This window comes from Acomys russatus, chromosome 1 (genome assembly GCF_903995435.1).
Source record: "Acomys russatus chromosome 1, mAcoRus1.1, whole genome shotgun sequence".
Classification (NCBI taxonomy): Eukaryota; Metazoa; Chordata; class Mammalia; order Rodentia; family Muridae; genus Acomys; species Acomys russatus.
The window spans coordinates 22,441,434-22,467,570 of record NC_067137.1 but is presented as its reverse complement, the minus strand read 5'-3'; the positions used below and the strand labels follow the sequence as shown (position 1 = coordinate 22,467,570).

Genomic DNA, 26,137 nt, shown 5'->3' with positions numbered 1-26,137 from the left:
AAGGCATTATTTGTACACGATTTCCAAGTTTTCTTGCCCAAATTATAGTCACATACTACCATACAGTAGCAACACTTTCCGAGAGATGTGTCACTAGGCACTTGTCATTGTGTGGACATGGTAGAGTATGCTGACCCAAAGTCAGATGGTTGCGATGTCCCCAGGCAGTTGTTGGCCAAAGCACTGTTACCAGTGTAAGACTATAACTCTATGTGTGGGTTGAGGCCACCAACAGCATAGTTTACTGCTTATTGATTTTATTGAAGGCAACACAATTCAGCAAAATCAATAAAATTCTGCAACTGGAAGGGTTGATGTTTGTACACACAGGCACCTCTCATGTCCCCTAGATGAATATTTTATTATTTTGTGGGGATGGGTGTTTTGCCTGCATGTATGTTTATACACCACATGAGAGATGAGTCTGTAGTTAGGAGTACTGGCTGTTCTTCCAGAGGACCTAGTTTGGTCCTCAGAGCCCATATGGTAGAACATTTCATTTAAATAGAACTTGTCTCTTGTTTGTTTTTCAAGACCAGGTTTCTCTGTGTATTCCTGGCTGTCCTGGAACTTACTCTTAAACCAGGTTGGCCAAAATCAGAGATTCAGCTGCCTTTGCCTTCCAAGTGCCAGGATTAAAGGTGAGGTGCCACCACAACTTGGCTTTTTTTTTTTTTTAGAGGTTCTCAAGTAACCCCTTCTAGTCTTCAACTCCCTGTGTAGAAAAGGATGGCCTTGAACTCCTGACCCTCCCGCCTTTACCTCCTAGGTGCTGAGTGTGCCACTTTGCTTGCATTTTGTCTTCATAGCTTATGATCACAGTGGTACTCCAGAGTCTGTTGGCGGAAGTGTGTGTGTTATATCTCAGAATACATATGCTGCAAGTGCCCTTTGCGTCCTCAACAAGGGGGTGTAAGGCTACAGCGGGAAAAGCTATCTTGTTCGCCTTGCACCCCATCCCCACACTCTGTGCATCCCTTTGGAACATCAGCAGTTTCCAGCCTTTCTGGACTCTCACACCTGACAGACACAAACACACCCCTCAGGATTAGTGGATCTGAACAGTTTAAGGAGTGCAAACCACCCGCAACTCTACTGGTGGTCTGTTTTCAGCTGTTGCCAGACACTAGAACTATCAGATTTCCTGGTTCTCCAATCTCCCAAAAGGACTTTCACCACAAAGACCTCTTCCTTTGAACCATTTGAGCCAAAATCTGCTTGCTAATGGCCTCCTGACATATTTATAGGTACCTCGAAAACTCAAACACTTCTATTTATTAAACAGGTTTCCTCCTGGGTTTGTTGTTTGTCTTTTTGTTCGTGTGTGTGTGTGTGTGTGTGTGTGTGTGTGTGTGTGTGAGAGAGAGAGAGAAAGAGAGACAGAGACAGAGAGAGAGAAAGAGAGAGAGGGAGAGAGAGAGAGAGAGAGAGAGAGAGAGAGAGAGAGAGAGAGAGAGAGAGAACTTGACACAAGCTAGAGTTATCTGGGAAAAAGAACCTCAGTTGAGAAAATGAAATGTCTCCATCAGATTGTCTGGAGGCAAGTCTGTATGCATCACATCTTTAATCTCAGCACTCAGGAGGCAGAGGCAGGCAGATTGTTTTGAGTTCGAGGCTACCCTGGTCTACAAAGCGAGTCCAGGCAGGACAGCCAAGGTTACACAGAGAAACCCTGTCTCAAAAAGCCAAAAGAAAGAAAGAAAGAAAGGAAAAAGAAAAAAAAAAAGATTGGTGTGGATAGGTCCAGCTTACTGGGAGCCATTCTACCCTGGGGCAGGGGCAGGTGCCCTGAACCATTTAGGAAACAGATCCAGCAAGCCATAGGGAACAAGCCAGTCAGCGGCACTCCTCCATGGCCTCTGCTTCTGTCCTTGCTTCCAGGTTCCTGCCCTCACTTCCTGTGATGCGGAAGAGGAAACAAAAGGAACCATTTCCTCCCAGATTTGCTTTTGATTATGGTGCTTTATCACAGCAGTTAGGAACCATGACCAAGACACGGGCTTCGAACACAAATGTTTTCAGCAATAAAGCATCATCTAAAATGCACGATTTACTATAGAGTTCTGAGTGCAGATTCCTCCGGGCAGTGTGGGAGGGCAGGTTTATCACTAAGGAGGACAATCTGTAGACTGTCAAGGTTGGCAGAACCCAGATTTAAGGTCACATGAGGTGGCTTTGCGTTCAGCTGCAGGCATCCTTTGGCTGGGCCATACTGAGGAGCCTGCTTTGCCATTTTCTTCTTTGGCTTTGTTCTGGCAATCCCGGGTCTGGTCAACAGGTGCCCACGCTCCTCTTGGGAATATTGTATGACAGGCGAAGTCACTAAATGCTCAGTTCTCTGATAGGTGGGCTGGTGCGGCCAGGGGGACAGCCATTCAAAGATCCAAGGGCAACCTGGGCTGCATGGGTAAACAAGAAAACTGGCTGGGGTGGGGCGGGGACCGTCCAGACTCCCAGAAAGGTAAAAGAATCAGCCTCGACTGCCTTTTTTTTTTTTTTTTTTTTTTTCTCTCAACCCGGCTTCTGCTCTTCCCTTCCCTTGCTCCACACATTTACTCAGCAGAGAAAGAAGGGGCACTTTTAAGTGTCAGTTAAAGCCATGAATGAAGCCCATGCTTAGAAAGCCAGAAAGATATTCCGGTAGGAGGCAGCAGCACACCGCGGGGGAGGGACGAGACTGAATCAGAGTACTCCAATGCGTTATTGAACACTGACCGTGGTTCCCTTGGACAAGGTACTTAACGTTACTTTCTTGAACTGACACCTAGGAGTGAGAGCCACCTCAAATGTTTGTTGTAAGGTTTACAAGGCACAGTATCTGGTTTCCTCAAGATTTCAGGCACTGGGGCTTAAACCCTGTTCTTAGCATTTTACACTAGCCTCTTCCTTAACCGCGTGCCCAGCGATGTCTTCCCACGTAGGCGCCGATGAACTAGGTTTAGACAAGTCAAAATTCAGGCATCCACTGAACCAAGGGTGGCCAGTCCCGGGTCAGCATAGCGCGCAGCTTTGCCTCTGGTACCACAGGATTGAAAGGTGGCCTAGGCTGTGAAACGTTGGACTCCAGGCAGGCACGGGAAACCAGCACACGTTCCGGAGCAGGGCCAGGCAGGGATCAAAGCTCTCTCAGGCAGGCTGGGGCGCACCAAAGGGAGGCCGGCGACTTGCATCAGCACAGATTCCGTGATGCTCTGCAGACGTCTGGGGGCTGCTGGGCTTTACGGGAAGCCACAAGAAAGGAAAGGACCGGGGAAGCGGGTCCGGGCGGGGGCGGGCGAGGGCGCGAGGTTGCGCTGGCCCGAAGGCGCGCTCGGCGGCGCCTGCTGGTGGCTGGGCGCGCCGGGACGGCGGAGGCCTTGGAGGAAGCTTCTGTTCCCCTTCCCCCTCCTCCTTTCCCCCGCGTTACTGGAAGGACTGTGTGGGAGAGACCCAGAAGCACACGATTATTGAGTGCGGGCTGGGGGAGGGCCGGGCAGCCCATGCAGCTCAAAGGAAAACCAAAAGTGCGTCTATTCGTGCTGCTGTGACACGCGGTTCTTGGGGAGGCCCCTGAGCACCTCAGCCGCGCCCCCAGTTGCTTACCGCACCCCCCCCCGCCGCCCCAGATTTCTCTTGGGCGACCGAGGACCCGCACAGCACAGGGCGAGGCGAGTGGGAAAGTGTCACGATTTTTTCTGTGCCCTGCCCCCGTCACCACCTCCAGTTTTCTGGGTTTTGCTGCTGCTGGGGAAGGGCTGATCCGTTTTGCGTCAAAGGGCTGCATTTACTCAGTCCTGCTGAGAGAGGCGCGTAAACACCCAGGCAGGCCAGGACGCTGGGATGAAGGGGGGGGGCGGCGGCGGGGGGTTGGGGAGAACAGCCAGGCACCCACGGCTGGTGCGTGCGTCTCTGCCTGCCCCACACCCCATTCGCAGGCCTAGAGAGCTGCACACTCTTTTTGGGAGGGCAGCTGCAGAAAGAGAAGAGTCGGCCCCCTTCGCTCACCACGCGCGCAAGTCCTTGGGGATGGATCTCAGGATAGAATGTGTTTTATAACTGTAAACAATGACCCCCGAGTATTGTTTAGGATTACCGTATCTTGGGGCCCTTGGGGCAGCCAGATGCCGCTAGCCGTCCCCGGAAACGCCAGGGCTTTATATAGAGCCCCGGGAAAAAGCTTTCCTGGCGCTTATTTTCTTTCCTAGGAACGCCCCCACTTCACAGATAAGGAAACTGAGAACTTGGGATGTGATATGGGAGATGCATAGCGCTTCAATGGCCTCAGCGAACCCCAACAACCCATCTTCCTATTCACTCCTCAAAAAGATATTTAGGATACGGGTGCGCTGCTTAAGTGCTAAAACCAACATATTTCACGCTTGTAATCCCAGCACTTGGGAGGTGAAGGGTTATCTCTGACATACAGCGAGTTCGAGGTCTGTGCTACCTGAGACCCTGCCTCAAAATAAAGAGATCCTTAACTCCTGGCACAGCGCTCATCTGTACCCACTGTACTTCTTTGAGGATGACCGACTGGAGATCCGGAGCAGACAAAAGCTTTAGAAGGTCGTTCCTGCTCCAAACCTCTTATTATAGAGGAGGAAATTGAGACTCTAGACTCGCCCAAGATCTCACAGCTCGTAAATAGCATAGCCAGGGCGTTCATACTCCAAGGCCTGCGCTCTTTACCCCGCATAGCCACCCCACCAGCAAGGCGGAAGAGGCAGGAGTCCGGGCCACGCGCGCCCTGAACTTTGCTCCAAAACAGCTCAAGACAACTTGGGGCACACCTCTAGGGCCCCCAGCTGTATTTTTTATTTAAACACCCCTGGTTTGCTTTTAAGGCCTGTTTATGGCTATTAGATGCGTCCTAGTTGTCTATCCCAGAGAATTTCTGCAATGTCTCCCTAGCTAATTTCGACTTCAATACTTCTAGCAAATTAATTGGAAGGACAAAACAAAAACAAAAAACCCAATCGCGCGCGCGCGCGCACATACACACACACAGACACACACAGCACACCACACACAGACACACACACACACACACAGGGGAAGCTGTGGGCAGCCCGGCTCCGAGGGGAAATGGGCAGGCCAGCCCCGCCTGGCGGCGACGCGCCGCACCCCAAGACCCGGCCGCAGGGCGGCGCGGGTGCCCGGTGCGTCCAGGACGCCCGCTGCACCGGGCGTCGCCGGCTGAGGGTGCGGACGACTGCGCAAGGCCGCGCCCTCCCCGCGAGCGGCTCTGCGCGCCAGGCTCTCGGCCTCGCGGTGGCGCCGCACTGAGCCGCCTGTCTCGTCTTCTTCAGGGCTGCGATTGTTTTCTAGAACCCGGAGCCCAGACCAGTGCGGCCGCTTTCGGGGCCCCGCCCCGCGCCCCTTCCTTTTGGGTTGGGTATGGGGAGGGGGGCGCGGCGCGCTCTAGAGCGGGCGAGGGAATCCCTCTCCCTCCACGTCACCCGAAAGCGAGGAAACCCGCACTCGCGTCCTCTAACGCAAATGACCATCTTTGGCAACGTGCGCCAATGGAACAGACCAAGGGCGCTGTGCCCCAGGGGGGGTGGAGGAGATCGGAAAGAACCCAAGTGGCCTCGGCGCCCCGATAGTGCGAGGGCCGCTCTCTCCCACCCTCACCACCTCCCGCTTTCCACGCGCAGGGTGTGCGGCTGGCGTCAGCGCCACCGCGAGCAGGGCCGGGAAGGGAGCGCAGGGCCCGCCTCCTCCCCTCCCGCGCCTCTTCCTCCTCCTCCTCCTTCTCCTCCTCCTCCTGGGCCACCTCCCCCGCCGCCTCGAGCGCTCCTCCCAGCAAGGTGGAGTCTGAGGTTGACGTGAGTGGATCCACATGGTGCGGGGCTGGAGAATAAAGAGTGTGGAGTTGAACTCGTGCCATTGTAGTGACTCATCTCGGGCAGAGCGCAGGGGTTCGGAGTGAGACAGCGAGCGGAGCTCGGCAGGGACTGAGAGAGAGAGCGCGCAAGAAAGAGGGAGAGAGAGAGAGAGAGAGAGAGAGAGAGAGAGAGAGAGAGAGAGAGAGAGAGAGAGAGAGAGAGAGAGAGAGGAGAGAGGAGAGAGAGAGAGAAAGGAAGGAGGGCGAGGCGAGACGCGCGAGGCTGGCCGGTCCCGGAGCGGGCACCGGGGGCAGGTCAAGGCGACGCGGAGCCACGTCCCTCTCAGCACCGCTCATCCTAGAACCCCACGGGCGCTTGTCCCACCAGCGCGATCTGGGCGGCTGGACCGGCGCTCGCCGCCTTGTCCTAAGTTAAGTGTCCGAGTCGCCGGGAAACTCAGTCGGCGAATTGGCCACAGGAAGTTTATTCTCGGGCTCCTTTTCTAAAGGAGGAAACAGAAGTTTCTCCACACCGACAGCTTTTCTTTTTTGCCCTTTTGGCACCCTGTGAGAGAGATCAGGGAAGGAGTCCCCGAGACCTGTCAAGCGACACCCGCCGGCTCCTAGTCGTTTTTCGTTACCCATTTTTCTCCAGCCCGTGGGTCCCGGCAGAGCTCCGGCTGCGCGCGGGGGCGGAAGGGCGCGCGCAGGGGAGGGACCGAGGGACGCGCCGACTTTTTAGAGGGAGGGACCCAGTGGACAACCGGTTCCGCGGAGCTTGCAGAGCAGAAACGAAGTGCGGTGCGCGGCGATCGGGGGTCACTTCCCGAGTGTTGCCGCCTCCCTGTCTGCCGTGGTTAGAGGACAGCCCGAGAGTGAAGAACCCGGCCGGTGGACCTACGAGCGCGCAGCAGACTGTGCGCGGCCGCGGCGAGGGCGGGGAAGAAAACCACCCTTGTTTCCTCTCCGGCCCCCACCGCGGATCATGTACCAGGATTATCCCGGGAACTTTGACACCTCGTCCCGGGGCAGCAGTGGCTCTCCAGCGCACGCCGAGTCCTACTCCAGCGGTGGCGGCGGCCAGCAGGTATGTGCGGGCACGGCGCACCTGGCGGCGCGAGCAGACTCCTACCCTCCTTTTGCTCCCACAGCTTCCACTCCCAACCTTGGTCTTTTCCCTTTCCTGGCCGGGCTAGAAAAATACTTAGGGGTTTGTGGGGTTTTGTTTTGTTCCGCCCCACCCACCCCTCCACTTTTTTTTTCTTTTTAAACAAGCGGAGAGTGGGCTTGAAGAGCCCATAACAATCCCTCCTCCTTTTTTTACTTTATTTTCCAGAAAAGCTCCTGAAATCGCAGGTCCCCTCCTAGAAGCCTGTTGCCTCCTATGAGCCGCTCCCCCCTCCCTTTTCACCTTCCCCTTTCTTGGTGGTGGATAAGCGTGGAAATCTTTGCACCCACTAAGCCCCTCCCAGCCGTCCAGGACCCTACGGAGGAGGAAAGCCTTTTAACTCTTCCTTCTTCTGTTATCCTTAAGTCCGGGTTGTTTTCTGAAAAGGGTTGGGGACTCAGAAATAAGGTTGGGCTCTTTCAAGTTATCGGGAGTGAGGGCGAGGGTTGCCTCTGGGAATTAGGTGCGAAGGTCAGGAAGGAAGAAGCTGGCTTTGATTGGCTCTTGACACCTCCTGTGAACCCCCCCCCCCCAGCTTCCGGTAAGGGTTGGGTAGGAGCTTGTACTGTCCCTGGGGGCAGAACCTTGAGGTGCTTGGGGGTACCTGGGGCAAAGAAGCTGGGAGAGAGAAGTGGGAGAAAGAGACATCACTTGGGATCCTGAGTGGTTTTAGAAGTAGAAAAACAACTCTTTCTTAAGCAGCCAGACTGGTTTGCACTGGAGGGATTGTGCCTGTAATCTGTGGTCTGTAGGTACCAGACAAGTATTGGTGGGGCTGCGGTGGTTCTGGTGGGGTACCTGCCTTTTGTTGCAGCAACCACAAACACTGTCTTGTGAAGGAATTGCATGAACTCACAAGGTCCTCGGCCCGAAGCCCGCCTGGGCCAGCATCTGGGAGTTCCTAGCTAAAATTGGCTGCAGCATGAGTTACACCATAAGGCCATGGCTATGGCTGTCTCTACGGCTATGGCTATGGTCTTGGCTTCCAGAAGTCAACCGGATAGGAGGTCAAGGGGCTTCCAGGGAGAAATGGACTGAGCTGGGAAATATAATAAATATAATAAAAATATGGCTTTCTTTGTAATCTGAGGAGAGGAGTGTCTGTCTGTCTGTCTGTCTGTCTCCTTCTCTCTCTCTCTCTCTCATGTCCCATGTCAGGCAAGTCTTTCTAAATGGCTTTTCTGTGTTTTCTCTCTATCCCGCCCCCTCTCCCCCATATCTACTAAGAACCAATGTAGAGGCATTAGTCTGCACTGAGGGCACAGTCAGTGCACCCTTATGAGTTTAAAATCATATCTGAAAAGTTGACGATTATGTTTGCATTCCTGTCCAGTCATTTGTGTTGGACCCAAGTATCATTCCCCAGTGGGCTTAGAGTCCTTTGTACCTGCCCTTCTACTTTCCCATTCAATAACCCCACCGCATGCCCCTTTCCTTCCCCAATCAACACAGCAGCTTTGCATTTCTTCTGCTTCTCCCACTAATGAGATCGTGACAGTAACTGTAGGCATAGTACAATCTCCCTGCCTGGCTTCGCTCAGACTCTGGGGCCTGGATGGAAAGTGAGACCGGACATCAATGCCCCAACTGAATAATCTGTGTCACTAGGGCTTTGAGCCCAGGATGTGAGCAGAGGCAATTCCCGGTTTTGGAAGCAAATCAGACAGGAAACCAATGCTAGGACGAAGGAAGAGAGCTCCGTCCAGCAGTGTGTAATGGGGCCTCATTACCCAAGCAGAAAACAGCTGTTGGCCAATTCCTAGCATGCTGTAACACATGAGGATTTTGCAATTAGCAACAACCAGTGCATTGGATCCTCAGGTCCAGCCGCCCATTCTGCCCAGCAGCATGAGCGAGGAGGCTTTCAGACCACAGACACGGCTTGGCAAGGTAGTGCCACTCTAGCCAGCTTTCAGCCTGGCCACCCTGCTCCTTGCTGGTGTGGTGGGTGGGAGATGAAGAGCAAGGGGGTGGGAGTGGGGGAGGGAGTGTTCCCCTCCCTGCTCTGGCTTTCCACGAAAACTATTCTGTGGTCCTGATAACAGGCACCAGCTTCTGTTACTTCCTAAGTTTGTGCCACCACCCCACCCTGATCTGGGCTCAAGGTAACTTTATGGCATGCCAGATAAAGTCTGTCATCACCTGTGCTCCCAGCCGCCTTCATGGGAAATTTCTCCAGGCAGTTAGCGACTGGGCTTTCTTCCTTTATGGCATTACAATGGGCCAATCATTGTAAGATGTTCCTGATTTTTCCTTGGGCAAGTGGATACTATTTCCCCTGCTTGCCTTGTTTGTGGGGTCCTGTACCCGTTTCTCCCCCCTCCCCTCATTAATTTGCTGCCCAGCACCTTCCCTCTGTCTACCAGCATAAGGTCCGGTCTTAGCACTGACTTGTGGGGTGGAAGGCAGACAGTTCTTTGTTAGGACCTCTGCTTGTGTATATGGCAGGAACTTGAAACATGAAAAATATTTCCTGTTGCAGCTATAACCTCAATCTCAAAGGTTAATCACTGGCAATTTAATTTTCTTAGGGATAGTTGTATATACCTCTCCCTCCTGGATTTTGCTTTGTTGTTGTTATTTCCTCCCCTGGGATAACACCTCCAGATATATGCTATGCCTTGCTCCTTGGCTGTTACGGTTTCAGGGCCCTGACATTACGCAATCCAGCCAGTTACACAAACATAAGTCATTTCATAACTTGTTTTCATCAGCCAGGCCCCCTTCAAATGAACAAAACAAAACAAAAACAAGACACGGAATTTTTCCAAGGCTGCTATCTGTTTCTAGATTGCTTGTAAGAATAAGTCAAGGACATTTCCTTTGGAATCAAGGAACATCAGACCAACTTTTTTTTTTTTAATCTGCCACATTCTCCCACCAGGGCCTTATAAACATGCATGTGAGCACACACACACACACACACACACACACACACACACACACACACACACACACACACACACACACACACACACAAAATTCCCCAGAGTGAACTTTTGCCAACTGTACCAGGCTAGGACATTCCTCACATCAAACAACTTTTACCAGAAATGACTGTGATTTCCCAGATCAGCCTCAATCATACCTCTTTAGTGCCGCCTACTGGACACTTTTGGAAGAACTATCCTTGGTATGTATTTTTCCAGTCTCAGAGCATTAAACTTGGTTTTCCAAATTCTTAGAAATTTTCTTCTTATTTAAGTCAAACAAAAGCATATATTTAACAATATATAACTATAAATGGCTTGAATTAAAAGTGAGTTTCTTTTTAAGAAAAAAAAAAAGCCTGGTTGGGAAAGGAGTGCTTTTTCTCTGCTCACTAGCCACCCCCACCCCACCCCAGGGTATTTTCAAACACTCAAGGATTGTTTTCTCTATGTGCTTATGTGAGGGTTGGTGGGAAAGTGGGAGATGCAAATTAAGGGTCTGGTCTCTTTTTGTTTTTGTTTTTGTTTTTCGTGATCTTACAGATATTTTAGATTAGGATCAAACAGTGTTATCCAGGAATGTGTCTGTTTCACTGATTCGTGTGGAAGTGTGCCCCCCTTTCTCATCACCATGGGGTGAAATAGCAGTCATGAGCTGTCTGTCTGAGTGGCAGCTGAATTTTCCTCTCTAAAACCCTGAGTGCATTTCCATTATTGTATTTCTGCCTGTCTTATTATTCACACTGAATATAAAATTTGAGGGCTTGAGGTGGGTTTTTTTCTTCTTAACTACAAACACACCAGAGTCACACCTAAGTCTATACCCCTAAGTCACCCCCCCATCTCTCCCATCCCCCCCATATCCCCCCCCATCCTCCCCCCAATCACCATCGCTGTTTTCTCCATCCTTGCTGCTTTATGCTTAGTTGAACCCTGAGGCTGCTGGCCTCAAAGGCTTTGCAACACTGGTTTTGTTTGTTTGTTTGTTTGTTTGTTTGTAATTGTTCTCAGTGTGTTTAGAAAATTCTTTCTGCTAACAAATCTTCCCTTGAAAGGTGAATTTGCTATTTGGAAATCACCAAAGGTCTTTGGAATTAAGTCTGACATATAAAGTCTTAACAGAGTGAGACCCAAGTCTGTTGGTCCACGATCCACTACGGAGAAAGTCTTCCTTTCAAAGCCCATTTAAAAAAAAAAAAAAAATGGTCCCTTGCTGACAGCAACTTTGCATTGATGCCTTGGACTTTTTTTTTTCTTTGTTAAATAGAAATAAAGATATTGGTTTTGAGAATGAAGAAAACCAGCTTTCTGGTGTTGAGAAGGAAAAAAAATATCTTCATTGCTGGTTGGACATGGCTCATCTCTATTGCAAGTGATCAGTAGTGACCACAGCATATCAGAGTAATGGCAGCTGCTCTAACGGGGGTCGATATATCTGTCCCAAAGCCCACTTGCTAACTTGACCTTACTGAGCAAATTGAGCAGTGACAAGGCTGAATCAGCCTTCTGAAGTGGCCAGTGTCACCAGGCTTTCCTTTGTCAAGTGGCCAGTGTAACTAGGCTTACCTTCCCGCAGCTCTAAAAGATGTGATGGGGCACCTGCCTTCCTGTGGGAGCTGGCTACAGGGTCCACAGGTTCTAGTCTTGTATGCTTGGGGTTCTGACAAGAATCAGGAAGGACCTGGCCAAGGGGATGGCAGGAGGATGGGCAACCCGGGTCTGACTGACTGCCGAACACAGGGGACGGGTGATAGTAGGAAGGAGTTCCAAGGTGAATTCTCCAGTGTTTGGAAATTGTGAGTTATTTACAACAATTTCCATTGTGACATAAATGGCATTTCCTTATAGGAGAAAGGTCAAGGGTCAAGGTGATAGCCAAAGTAGATGCTGTGCTAAAGGCTTCGGGAGGCATCTGGGCCCAGTGAGCACACTTGCCTGATGTTGGTGTTGGACCTCAGAAGTGTGAAGAGAACGTTTGACCTTTACCCTTTTTCTTTCCCAAGCTCCCCTTCTGGGATGTTGGCGTTTTGAGACTGTAGAAAGGAAAAAGGCCAGCTCCTTCCTCAATGGCACAGCCGCCTTCTTGGTGGAGCAGGGTACAGGGTCTACACGTTCGTGTCTTGCATGATTGGAGTCCAAGAAGAACCTGGCCAAGAGGATGGGCTAAGAACACCAAGCTTGACTTCTGTTTGAATTCTGTGTCTGCCTAGCTCAGGACTCTAGGGAAAGGCTCCATCTAAGCTTCTGCGGGTGGTGGTCTAAACTCTTGTTCTGAGACTGTTCAGCAAAAGACTAGGTATGACTCTGGCTGAACCCACAGTCCCGTTGTTGAGTTCCAAAAGGCTGTTTTCCAAGTCATCAGGTGCTGAGCTATGAGACTTTGATCTCTGATTGACAGCATACTCTCTGAGCACCCCATTGCACCCTAAACACAGAATGCCACTGGACAGCATTGAAGCCCCCAATGTCCAAAGACCCACAGCAAACCTTCTAAGGGTTTGAATTCTTCCTAATGGTTTGGAGATCCAAGTTGATGAGCAACGTCTGTCCCCTTGGCTTCCTGGAGTAGAAGGGGTATCTGTTCGTTTGTTTGTTTGTTTGCTTGTTTGGCTGGTTGTTTTTTGCTTGCTTCTTTCTTCTTTTTTGGTTCTCTCCAACTGGAGCCTAAGAGACCAAATTGTGTTTGTAAGTGAAGCTTATTGGGGCCTGGGGGTGCCCACTTGCTCACAGGTTCTCTATGGGCGCTCCTCTGCTGTAGTGGGAGTAGAGTTGCAACACAAGATGGTAAGGCCCAGAAAGCTTTAAAGTATTTGCTGTGTAGCTCCTTAGAACAGAGTTTGCCAGATTTGGCTCTGGGAGGTCTGTGGGGGCCTTTTGTCCTTTTATAGGCATTCACCCAAAAGTTGACAGGGAAACACAAAATTTTTTTTAAAGTACTTGGCAGCTCTGCCAGGCTGGAATGCCATATACTCACCCAGCAGCTTCTGTCCTGTCCCTACCGGAAGGGCTTTCCAGGAGCTTATGGAGCCCCCAAGAGAACCTGGTCCCTGGTCACTTCCTCCATCCATCCTGTCAGTCACAGCATTGACCTGATGCTGTCTTGGTTTCTTTATCTTCAGTGTGAATGCCTTCACTGGAGTCATGTCTTGGTGGTGCCTTTACAGGATGTTTGGGTCATTCTTGGTCTATTAGCATAGGAGAAGAGGTCAGGCTAACTTCTGAGACCACAGCCTGCTACCCTCATCTCTCCTCTCTTATCCCAGTGTCACTTTCTGAATAACATGTTTGGAGTTGAGACAAGACCCATCTGCCCCATCTAATTGAAACGTTTGTGTGTCTCTCCAAGAGACTCCTTTGGAGACAAAAGCCTTCTTTATCGGGCCCGTGTCCCCTCTGGGGACAGGACATTGTTTTTCTTGCAGTTTGGAGCCAGCGTGTTATCCAGATGGCTTTACCTCTGTCTGAAACGAGGTGTACATGCGACTCAGAGGCAGTCATTACCTCCCGCCTTGTTTTTATTGCTGCCTTGTTTTGTCTAGACCAAGCCATGCCGGCACGAAATCTGGCTGCTGTCTACCAGGAAGCAGTGTGTGTGGACTTGAGGGCCTGAGAGGAGCTGGGAGGCACCTGCCCATCCCCGAGGAATCTTAGTCTTCCAGCCAGCTTTGGGCTTTCTGCTTCCTTCCCCAAGCCTAAAACAGGCACACTGTTGTTCTTTGGAAGGAGTGGATTTCTTAAATGCTTTCCTGAAAAGAAAGCAGGCATTTTCCCCCCAACCTCCATGGGGGAGACAGCCCTATGAGGCCATTGCACTGGGTGCCCCTTCTATCTGAGGACCTGTCTTGGGGGAGAGAAATAGAATTCAAAGTTGGGCGCTTCCAAAACTAGGAAGCTGGCAATTCTCCCAAGAGCTAGACTGTACAGTGTACACAGACTTACATTATGAAGGTGACGTGATGTTGCTGATGGCGGCGGTGGTGGTGATGGTGACCATTTGTAGTGCCTTCCATTTGTTTGGGGCAGTGTTTTTCTGCCCTGGTTGCATATTATAATAGAATCTCCTTGGAGTTTGAAAAGTACCTGTAATAGAACTCCACCCCTAACCAATTATTTTAGACTCTAATGATGATGCTCCAATGTTGGTGGTTTTCTTTCTCATCGGTGATTTTCTTTCTTTCTTTCTTTCGTTCTTTCTTTCTTTCTTTCTTTCTTTTTTTTTTTTTTTTTAACAAGTGCCTCAGAATATTCTTAGCCAGGGTTGAGAATCACTTAAATGTTGTGCAGCCTGTGATTACACTAGCTGTGGGTTTAATCCCTGTAACAATGTAGGAAGTTCAGAATCAATGTGCTCTCTCTCTCTCTCTTTTGTCCCAGATTGAGTCCTGGGTGACTGGCTCAGGGCAGAGCACACCCCTAAGCCTCCTCCTCTAGTCGCTCCCAAGAAAGATCACTCACTGTCTGGATCTTAGAGCTGCATCCACTGCTCACAGCACACCCCCACCTTCTCATAGCCCAACTCCACTCACTTACCTTCCCCACTTCAAGAAATTCTAACCTTGTGTACACACTCCCTCTCTCCCTCCCTCTCATAGTACTAGGATGGAACCTAGGGCCTTGTGTAAGTGATCTAGTTTTTTTTATATATATATATTTTGAGTCAGAGTCTCACTAAGTTGCCCAGGCTGGCCTTGAACTCATTTTGTAGCTTAGGCAGACCTAGGATTTTTTTTCTCATTCTTCTGCTTTAACCTCCTAAGATTTATAATCTTGAACCACCAAGTCTGGCATACCAATTTGTTTTTGGTCAACTCTTGGTTCAAAAATAAAAACAACCCTACTTACCTTTGCCTTCAGTGGTATAACTCTGAAACTGTCTAGACTGACCAAAAGCCATTGTGCTGGGCAACCTCCCTGATAAAAATCCCAGAATCCATTGCACCAGGAAGCTTTCATGCACTGAGACAGTCAGGAAATGAAGCAGTCATGTTCTTTCCCACAAAGACTGGAGTCAGGTGGGTGGCAGGATGGCAAATGAGGAAGAGTCGGTTTCTCAGCTCTGTCAGGTATGGGAGTCGGGGGTGTCTGTAGGCTTCACTTTATTTTCATGCCTGGACCTGTGGTGTTATCTGACTAGACCAAGTGGGGCCACTGTAGCTCCTGAGCTAATGATATCAGGATTTCCTTTTGAATGGAATTTATCTGTGGGACCTCCTTGGTGAGAGGGAAAGCCTGAAGGGACCCTTAGCACAGGATGGACTCCTGCACTTGGGACTGGGCTTTGTGGCTCCAGGTTGAGAGGTTCCTGTCTTGGGCATACTGAACTAGTTTAAATTCTGATGTCACTATTTTTCAGCAATAAGGCCTTGGGTTAGTGGTTTGACACCCCCCCCCCCCCCCCCCCCCCCCCCCCCGCTCTCAGACTTTAAGATGAAGATAACATATCTTCCTCAGAGGAAGAATTAATTGGGTAATCTAGGCAAGACATTAACACTGTGTTGGTCATTCTGGAAGTGCTGCTAGCTATTATGGCTGCTGTCATCTTACCTGTGAGATTAGGGGGTAAGGTTACGAGGTGTTCTTGTAGACACAGGTTGTCTGAGGGTGGGCTTTTGCCTGGGTCCATGCAGCGCCTTCTCCTGACATGCCGGAAATGCATGGGCTTCCCCCTTTGCCCCTCTCACTTTCCAGGAGCTCTCCTGGAGAAGAGTCGAGACCAGCGGGAGCCATCGTGGCAGTAGGGAAGCTGTTTGTAAACAGAGACACGTGTGCCCCTCAGTTTGGCTATCAGACTGTCGAAACAGTGGTCCCCAAGAAACTAGGTCTGCCCCAGGAATCTCGTGCTGAGAGAAGGAAAAGGATGTCAGCTCATAGGAAGAGTCGTCACACAGTGTGAGCCTGTGATAGCCCATCAGAACACCTCACAGGAAGGGTCTTCACACAGTGTGAGCCTGTGATAGCCCATCAGAACACCTCACGGGAGGGACTGGAGATGGTGCTGATGGACAGGGCAGGGCTACCAGCTATGCATGCCTTTCGTCCTCTATATAAACATCAACTTATGTCCTGGTCCCAAAGACAGACTTGGGGAATCACTGGGCCTCTTTGTTCTTTTTCTTATTTTGGTCACATTGACTAAATCTTTCTTTTTTCCATTCTTTTTACTTTCCTCTATTACTGTTTAATTGGCCTATGGGGCATGGGCACAGAGCCTAACTAGTTTGGGCTAGTAGGGCCCAGGCTCTGACCTTAACAGCAACAGTAACGGAGTAGCTGGGGGGTGGGAATGGAGGGGGCTGATCTATTGTACTTTGATGCTCCATCTTGTTGGATTTTTAAATAGAAGGCTTCCCTCAGCTTGCAGAACTCTGCAACATGGCCCTGACATAAGTTAAGAGACAAAGGAAGACCTCTGAGCTGGCAGCACCAGTGTGTTCCCACAGGCACATCTGTGAGCTCGGGTAGACTGATGTGTCCATGGTAGAGATGGACACATGATGTCTTCCCCAAGCAAGATGCCAGTGAAGGGGAAGGAGAAGGTTCGAGGAAGTCAGACTCATGGGCTTTAATCCCATGCCCTGATAGTAGACACCCCAGTAAACAGAGAGGTGAGGATTCACCCTTCTCAGCTTGACCTCAATCTCGTAGGCTTGCAGGCCCGTCATGAACTTCCTTGGAAAGTGACAAAAGCAGACACAGTATACTTGGAGTGAGCTCTCTTGATCTACCGGTGTGTAAATCTCCAAGAAACATGTCCTGAGCCAGTACCCTGGGGAATAATTGGTAGGTGACTCAGAGGCCCAGAAGGCCAAGGTGAAACATCCTCCAGATATGTGCCCTGGAGGGCTGCAGGGTGAATGTGAGTAGCTCAGCCTGGAATGTGTCCTGGAAGTCTTTTGGGATACGGCTACATCCTCCCTGGGCACCTGATGATGGAGTCTTCGGGACTCCAGGCAGGGAACAGATCTGGCACATAGCCCAGGGATGGAGAGGGTTTGCTTGAGTTTTGGCTATGTGGGACTTTTCTAACGAAGCCCACCTGGGACCGGGCCTCATCACCATACCTTACCCTGGAAGCCTATAGTGTTTGGCCGTGGCTCAGTGTCATGTCCTTCTCCTTGTTCCAGAAGTTCCGGCTAGATATGCCTGGCTCGGGCAGCGCCTTCATCCCCACCATCAACGCCATCACCACCAGCCAGGACCTGCAGTGGATGGTTCAGCCCACAGTGATTACCTCCATGTCTACCCCTTATCCGCGCTCACATCCCTACAGCCCCCTGCCAGGCCTGGCTTCGGTCCCTGGGCACATGGCTCTCCCCAGACCCGGCGTGATCAAGACCATTGGTACCACCGTGGGGCGCAGGAGGAGAGATGAGCAGGTATGCTCTAGCTAGCGGAGAAGAGCTACGTGGGTGGGTGGCTGGGGGGAAGGAGGGGTTCGGGAACACAAACTTGTACGGCTGCTTGAGGGAGATCTTAAATGGGGGAAATGCCTTGTTGGTGTAAAGTATCAAAGAATAGAAATTGTCATGACCTCCTATCATAGTACCCTGCCTGGGCCTTAGTGGGGAGCCACCGGGTGAGTACTCACGTGGCTTTGCGCTCTTCCTTAGTGTCTCAGGCCTTTAGATCAAAGCTGCAGCCCTTTTCCGGTTCCTGGAATGTACATTCCAGGAGTATATAGTGACCTGGGCGCCCCACCCCCACCCCCCACCCCAAGGAGTCTGTTCAGTTATGGGGGAAGATAGAGGTCACACATCAGGTTTTGCTTGTTTCCCCTCCCCACGAGGTTCAGCTTTGAGAAAGAACTGACTGAAAGGAAGGGATGCAGGCCTTCAAAGGGCCTCATCTGTCTCCCATCACAGACAACACACCCAAGACGCGGGCTGCTTGCCTGGACTCCACGCACAGTGCTCTTCCCACAAGGCCATGCCACTGTGGACCCAGGGAAGGGGAACCTTTTAGCAGTGCCCTCTCCTTTTAAAATGGGAATCTGGTGATGCCTTCCTGTTAACCGTGGAAGCCTTCACTGTCTGTTTCTACTCCAGGGTCCCCAGGGTCCGCCATGTAACTTTAAACATGGCCGCTGCTGGTAATGATAGGTCCAGTAGGCCCTACGTGTCAACACTGGGCCCCAGTGCAGGGCCCTCGGGAGCTATGTGTAGTAGACACTGCAGTTCAGTTGCATGGGCATGAGAAGCTGCGGGCCCCTTCTGGGAGCTTCCTACAGTCACAGCTACAGGTATTGTGGCAGTGACTGCACTGTCCTTGGCAATTGTGTTTTCTGTGCTGAACCCATAGTCACTGGGTCACAGCATCATAGGCAGTGACAGGCAGATTGTCCCCAGATATAGATGATGCTGAGGAACAGCTGTGCTCCTGTGGGCTGGCAGGACACGGCAGCGTGGTGTCTCCCTCGTCCTCTCTCTGCTGTATCTACCTCTCACTGCATTCAGAAGTTTACATCTAGAATGGGCTATGAGGACTGTGTTTCTAACTTCCCCTCCTGAACCCAGCTCATAAATAAAGAAACTGAGGCCTAGAAAGAAGAGGCCTTGTCCGGAGTGGGACCGAGGTAGAAGCAGGGAGTGGGACCCACCACTCTGACCTTTAGTTGGATACTTTTGGTGCCACGTGACTAGGTGTGCTTCAAGACCAGCTAGCTGTCTGGAGACATCCTTCCTTTTGTGGTAGGGAAGGAGAGAGCCAGTCACAGGGCCATACCACACTATTTCTTGTGGCAGCCACATTCTAGAACCTTGACTCTTGGGTTCGTGGCCCTAAGGTCTTATCTGCGGTTTGTCATGTGTGTCGTTCCCCACCCCCCACCTCCCATTTTCACCCTAAGGCTTGTCCCAAGAGTCAAGTTGGTGCCTCATGGCCTCCAGAGCCTGCCCTGGAGGCTCCAGTGAGCCCAGGGTGGGGACTGAGGAGAAGGGAGGGGAGGGCGTGTGTGGCTTGTGGGTGGGTCCCTGGTGATGTTAACAACACTCAAGCTGTAACCACGTTGATCTCACCACCCCAGAGCATTTCCTATGTCGGCAGTACCCAGAGTTGCCCCACACCTCCCCAGACAGACAGGCAGAGACGGCTAAGGTTAAATGTGACTGAGGTGGGAGGAAGGCCTGTTGTGGACCAAGCTTAGCATTTTTAATTTAATTTTTTTTCTCTCCTTTGGCTGTAAAGGCTGTGGCAGGGGATGGAAGGGGGTGGGGAGACGCTGGCCTTCAGTGGAGTCCAGGGGCTGTGAACAGACCTTAACCCAGGACTGCAACAGGCTTTCTTGGTTAACTACCTTGCAAGGCTTGGACCAAGACAGATTTGGGGACAACAAGTGTTCAGGTCTTAGCCGACTGGCCTCCTGTGAGGTCATCTCTGTGTGGATGAGATGGCCTTGTCCTCTTTGATGCTTTTCTTTGCTGCTTATGACATCACAGCCACAGACTGCCAGGGAAGAAGAGCATGCTGGGGAAACTGCTCTGGGCCCAACCAGCACACATAGCTTGTTTCTCTGTAGTTAGATAGCATTCCTCTATGGGATAGCGTCAGGTTTTTTTTTGCCCCCAGGTGTCCCTTGAAGGTCCTAGCAGAGCATGGGCACACAGTAGGTGTGTATCAGTGTCTGGTAGCTGACAGGAAGGTCTTGCTGACTGTGAAGGTCCTCCCTTATCCTGTGCTGTGCTTTGACCCTGACCCTCTCCTTGGTAGTGTGTCTCTGACCAGTTTACAGGCAGGAGCCAGTTTCTGGTCTCTCAGCAGGGGCTCTGCCTGTGGTTCACGGATCAGCCCCAACTTCTTGAGTCATTTGTCACATAGAAGGTCACTGTCAAATGAGCAGAAAGGGTGACTTTTTTTTTTTTTTTTTTTTTTTTTTGAGACAGGGTTTCTCTGTGTAGCCTTGGTTGTCCTGGACTTGCTTGTAGACCAGGCTGGCCTCGAACTCACAAGCGATCCACCTGCCTCTGCTTTCCGAGTGCTGGGATTACAGGCATGCGCCACCACGCCCAGCTCCCAGTGACACCTTCGTACCTGGGCTGCTGCTTTTCTCTTGCCCAGCCTAGCACTGTGGCAGGCTCCCAAGGAGTCCTCAGGGACACCCGTAAGAAACTGGCACTCGGGTTGACAGAGGGAGTTGGGACTAGAGCTAGATCCTCCCACTGGTCACAGGACATCAGGTCATGCCCCCCTCCACGGGTGGGTGGGTGATGAGACTTTGTAGAAAAGGCAAGGGGTGGGAGTGGTCCTTAGCTAGCTTTAGAGGAAGCTGCTACAACAGGATGAGGCCAGGCCTGCCTGGCTAGAGGGGACTCTTCTCTGGCTCTGCTTCGGAATCAGAGTTGACAGGCAGACAAATCCTGCCCTGGTTTGGGGCCACTGAATCCCCCACCCATTTGTGGTAGGCTATCCCTTTAAACATACAACATGGCCTCCCTCGGCAGATTCAGGGCCCCCTCCAGGCAGCCACACAGTAGTGACCTCATGCTCCAGGACCTCTGAACCTCACTAAACTCCTCTCCCCTCCCCTCTGAAGTTCTAAATGGGCGGGTTGCATTCAGTAAAGCACAGCTTTCTAAAAATGCTGCAAACCATCCCCCCCTCCCCCCAACCCCACCCCCTACCCTCACCCCCCATTTCTGATCATGATGCTTGACCTTGGCCTCTATAGCTGTCTCCTGAAGAGGAGGAGAAGCGCGGATCCGGAGGGAGAGAAACAAGCTGGCTGCTGCCAAGTGTCGGAACCGTCGCCGTGAGCTGACGGAGAAGCTGCAGGCGGTGAGGAGCCTGTGTGTGTGTGTGTGTGTGTGTGTGTGTGTGTGTGTGTGTGTGTGTGTGTGTGGTCGCTCTGGGTGGGCTGGGAGATAAAACATTCTTTCAAGCTCATGGTCCACAGTATGCTAGATGAGAGGGTGTGGGCGGGGGAGACTGGATAGCGAACAGATGAGAATTGACCTTTGCCATCGGTGTGAGTCTGGAAAGGAGTAGACCACCTTTCCAGGTCAGTATGTTTCCTCAGTCAGTCAGTACCTGAGCGAGCTCTGCCCTCAGACCCACTGTGGCTTCTGTATAAGGGTTGACACTTCGGTGAGCTAGGGGCAGCACACTCATCAACATTTGCCTCTCTACAGCCCTTCTCAGGCTTCCAGTTGTCCCCAAGGTGGCCCAGCCTGGCTGAAGCACCCTAGTTTGAGTGGGGTGGGAGCAAGCATCCTCTTGCGCATGGGTCACATGTCAGTTGAGTTATATTTTCTTGGAGCTTGGAGAGCCCTCTCCTCATTGGCAGGTGGGTGAGCCTAGAGCTTTGCTTTGTCTTTGTGAGTCACTCTCCCATGCTCCTGCCCCTCCCTCTGCTCAGCTTGACCTGACCAATGTCACGCAATTCCCTTCTTCTGTGTGTCTGGCCCTAAAGGGACGGATGAGCCTCTGGGAGAGGCGGTCCCAAGCCAGTGCTGACTCCTGGGATACAGCAGGCTCAGAGGGACGTGAGCCAAGAGGGTGTCATCTGGCTAGTAGAGAGATTTAGACTTTATTTAATCCTTCCAGGTACAGTTTTAGCTGCTTAAGCTCTCTTTCTGGCCTCAGCCCCAACTTCTGGTCGTGTTCACTAGAGTATGTACTTAGTGCAGCCCATGATCCCTGTGGTCTGTGGGGCCGTCAGCGTGGGGGGGGGGGTCAGGGTTGAAGTTCTTCCGTCCCAGTTGAGGCAGGTCAGGGAGGAATCAGCTCCCTCAGCAGAACCTCAACTGCTAACCGTTCCCTTACCACATTTCAAGGAGCTGTACCTTCCCCTGTTCCCGGAGTTCATCCCTCGCCACCAGCCCAGAACAGTTCTTCCTCTGAGTCCTCCCTACTTTCCTCCTCTTTTCCCAGAAGCCTCACACCTCCTTCTCCACCTCCCCCACACCCTGACCCAGCTACCCAGGCCCCTGAGCCACATCCTCCACAGGAAGCCTCTGACGTTCATCAGACCCTTGAGACAGATGGAAACTTTTTTTTTCTCACTCCGGAATATACCGTACCGTGTGCTTAATGAAGTTCTTGCCTGTATCTCTGCGTTTGTGAATGGGAATCTGTGTTAGAGAAATCGTCGGGGGGGGGGGGGGGAGGCTGGTGACGCACACCTTCTCTCCCCCCAGCCATTCCAGGCCACAGGCACTGGTGCTGCTCTGGCTTTGTGTGAAGGAGGGGGGTTGAGGTTTCCTCTGGCAACCTTCGCATCCCCCACAGGCTCTCACAGGCAGTCAGGTGTCCCTCTATTGGGCACACGGTGGAACTAAATGTGTTCCTTGCGGGGGTGGGGCGGGGGGAGGGCAGGGTCTCTGCTTTAGGGACATGGCTTCAGAAACTAAAGTAAAAGACAGAAGATGATCCAGCAAGGATTGGCTGGTGGCTATTACAAGCCAAGCACTGTCCATTCCAGTGCTGGGGATAGAGGGACTGTCCATGAGGGTCTTCTCTCATGCAGCCTCTAGCTCAGGACCTGTCCACAGGTGGGCTGAAATGGTGGACGAGGAGTTGAGTAGTGTCCTCTTCTCTGTGAAGATCCTGCTCCAACCTGTTGGGAGACTCAAAGGCCGTACTGGCGCCATGAGGGTAGAATGTAGCGGCATGTAGGCTCTGGAGTCAGATGCATTGGGATTTGAGTCTGGATAACCCTCTGCTAGCTCTATGACTTTGAGCCAATGACCAAACCTCTCTGAACCTTGGCTTCCTCACCTTCAAGATGGGTTGATGATAACGTCTGCTTTAGAAACTTCTGGGGGGGGGGGTGGTGGTGGTTTGAGTGAGCTAATCTGTGAAATACATAACGTCGCGACAGGCGTGGAGTAAGTGCTCAATTACAGCCTCCAGATGTTAATTCACCTGCCCTACAAGCTCCTCCCTCAGAAATAAAGAACTGAAAGGCACCATGTGACTCACACCCAGTTTACTCTCTGGCCAGGTGTGCGAGACGCTTATGGTAGGTCTCCTGAGGACACTGCAGATCTCCCTTTCATGCTTGGATAGGGACCGTCCCTCTGGCCAGCCTGTAGGCTTTTGTCCCTCACACTCTTCTTTCCCCTTAGGAGACAGAGGAGCTGGAGGAGGAGAAGTCTGGTCTGCAGAAAGAGATTGCTGAGCTACAGAAGGAGAAGGAAAAACTCGAGTTTATGTTGGTGGCCCATGGCCCTGTGTGCAAAATCAGCCCCGAGGAGCGCCGATCACCCCCGACCTCCGGGCTGCAGTCCTTACGTGGTACAGGCAGTGCCGTGGGCCCTGTGGTGGTGAAGCAGGAGCCTCTTGAAGAGGACAGCCCCTCTTCCTCAGCGGGGATGGACAAGACCCAGCGCTCTGTCATAAAGCCCATCAGCATCGCCGGGGGTGGCTTCTATGGGGAGGAGCCTCTGCACACCCCCATCGTGGTGACCTCCACACCTGCCATCACTCCAGGCACTTCAAACCTTGTCTTCACCTACCCCAGCGTCCTGGAGCAGGAGTCGCCTGCGTCACCCTCAGAGTCCTGCTCCAAGGCTCACCGCAGAAGCAGTAGCAGTGGGGACCAGTCTTCAGACTCCTTGAACTCCCCGACACTGCTGGCCCTGTAACCCCATGCTCCTCTGGCCAAGTCTGGAGGAGTCCTTGTCAGTGCCACACCCTTCCCGGGGGACCAGCACCTTTAAAGCACTCCAGGGCCATGAGAGCCAAAAAGGGCGCCCTGGCTCTGGGGACCCAATGGGACTTAGCGGTGAGGCACTGGTTGATCTCTTAGAAGCCCCGGGACACCCTCCTCCCTCATTCATTTTGCAAGCAAATCCTCTTTCTTAAGAAGCCGCAGAGAACTTGGTTTGGTGACTGAGACATCTCTCCCGCTTCTGAGGCACCTGGAGCCGGCCTGGATGGCTCCTGTCTTTTGTTGCTGTCTCCGGAGTGATGGTGTCCTTTCCTGGCCCGCCAAGCATGCGCACTGCCTTTTGGTTTCCCTTCCTTCCCTCAGTATCAGTTTCACTCCCTCTGGGTTAGTTATATGAGATTTGCCATGACATTTCATCTGGGTGGTCCAGATATTAAAACGCTTTTATTTCTGGAGCTGGGGGAGGCAGATTACCCTTCCACTGGGGCACACGTGTCCTGAAGGGGCAGTCAAAGTGCAATATTATTGAACCTTCCCCTCCCTACCCACCCCAGTGCACTGCTCTGACAGACCACATGGGCTCCCTGAGTTCTGCAGGCGATGCTGCCATCACTGGGATGCGCCAAGGACCGCTCCCCCCCTCAGTCTCGGAGATGCCCATCTCTTTCAGGATCAGCTTGGCCAGAAGATAGGGTGTGAGTGCGACAACCAGGGCACAGGTTGGGTTTGCCAAATGCCTAATTACCAAGCTGGGATTGGTGCCAGTGAAGACACATGGCTGTCTGGTGAGCTTCCCTTCACCTGGTGTCTCGAGCTGGGCGTCTCTCGTAATTACTGCCTCACCATTCTGCCCCTGGACCCTTCTCTCCAGACCTGGGAGGCAACCCCTTCCTAGGATCCACACATCCTTCCAAGGCCCTGCTGGGCCCTGCCAGTCCCCAACTCTCAAGGTGACACAACGCATGGATATCTAGTGAGTGTTGGAATGGAGGGGGGACAGGGAGCCGAGGTAAGGGATGGTTTTGGCGGTGGCAGCCCCAGGTGCCTAGTCTCCCCTGGCTATTCTCCTGTCAGTGAGGTGCAAGAAGCCCCTCCCCCTGCTCTCAGTGGTCTCTGCCACTGATGAATCGAGTGATTTTCCTTTCATACTCCCCTGGACCACTCCAGAGTGACCTACTGACCCAGCTAGAGTCATTGTCTCAGCCAGTCTTGCTAGGGCTTGGGGTATCGATGCTATTCCTATCAAGGCTCGTATGTGTTCCTTTGCACTCCAGAAGTACCATCCTTCTCATGGATGTCCTGGCCTCCAGCAAGGGCACAATCCTGCCCGCACCCCCACCTCCCATCCCTTTCTCCCCACTACGTGTTGACACAAGTAGTATGGGAAGTGGGATCTGGTCAGAACTGGTATCTAATACTTCTGCCCTAGATCCTTGTCCTCCCATCTAAACCCACGTTATCTGAGTCAAGCCCAATGGTGAAGACCTGGCTTTTGAGAGACAAAGGATAACGTCATACGCCTAAGCCCTTCTCAGCCCCAAGTCCATTATGTGCTGGCCATGATGTCCATAGCCCACTTACATGCAGACAGAACACACAGGACATGGGAGCCACAAGGGAAGAACCACACAGCCCAGCCGAAAGGAGCTGGGTTAGCTAGGTAGAAAGGGAGATAAAAGGAGAACGGACCCTTTGGATAAGCTTTCTCCTATGCCTTGGTGCCAACGCTGCTGCCATTCTGGTCTCCCAGAGCCTCTGGGGGCGCCTGAGGAGACTGAACAGGTGAATTCCTGGCCTCAGAGTCCTCCTAGAGGCAGGAGACAGGAGTAGAGGAGTTGGGTAAATACCCTGGGTAATCTCCGTTGGGAAGCTTACATCTCAAGTTAAGCCAGTGCGCTCTTGCTCGTGCCTATAGGTACTTCTGAAATGGAGCTGCTTCCTGTTCTTTTATTTCCCAGAGCCCTTTTCTGTGTATAGCATGGCTCCTAACCCAGGTCACAAGCCTGTGACTTGGTGTCCCCTGTTGGACACTCCTAAGACCCCCCCAAGTCTGGCTTTCAGTTCAGATTTCAAGCTGTGGTGACATCAGTGCCAGAAAGCACAGCCAGCTAACCCGGACTTCTGAGGTCATTTTCCTTTCTGACCTGCTTGCTTTGTTCTACAAGACATCTTAGCTTTCCAAAACAGAGATTTCTTGTGTGGGAGGGGTGGGGGTGAGGGGCTGAATCTTTATACGTAAGCTTTATACTGTAACCTCAGTTCACTTCCTTTTGGCTCGCTGTCCAGCTGTCCAAGTTCAGTCACATACATGTCACTCACACATAGGCCTGTGCTCCAGAATCAGGCACCTGGCTTGCTGTCCTTCCTCCCTGCTTCCAGTTCAGGGAGCAGCTGCGGTGGGGGTGGGGCGGGTGGGAGGTGCTTCATGCTCAGGCAAGGCACTGTATCCCCCATGTGTGTCCTCAGCTGTCCTGGACTTGTGCTGGACTGTGAGCAGCTCTGGGTTGGTAATAGGGCAGGCACTCCTCAATCAGCTAGCATGAAACACAGCCTTCATGGCCACCAGGCTTCGTGGGAGCAGCCCTCCCTCTGGCTAGCTAGCCTAGCTGGACAGCTAGGGCACAGGA

At 52.0% G+C, this 26,137-nt stretch overlaps 1 protein-coding gene across 1 annotated transcript; it reads left to right on the top strand.

The window, feature by feature from the left end:
- Positions 1 to 6,067: 6,067 nt before the first annotated feature.
- Fosl2 (FOS like 2, AP-1 transcription factor subunit) lies at positions 6,068 to 24,591 on the top strand. The gene is given in 5 exon segments (XM_051170782.1): positions 6,068 to 6,893; positions 17,029 to 17,280; positions 20,568 to 20,589; positions 20,592 to 20,674; positions 22,966 to 24,591. Coding segments are annotated over 5 exon segments (978 nt in total). The 5' UTR covers positions 6,068 to 6,791; the 3' UTR covers positions 23,485 to 24,591.
- Positions 24,592 to 26,137: the final 1,546 nt, after the last annotated feature.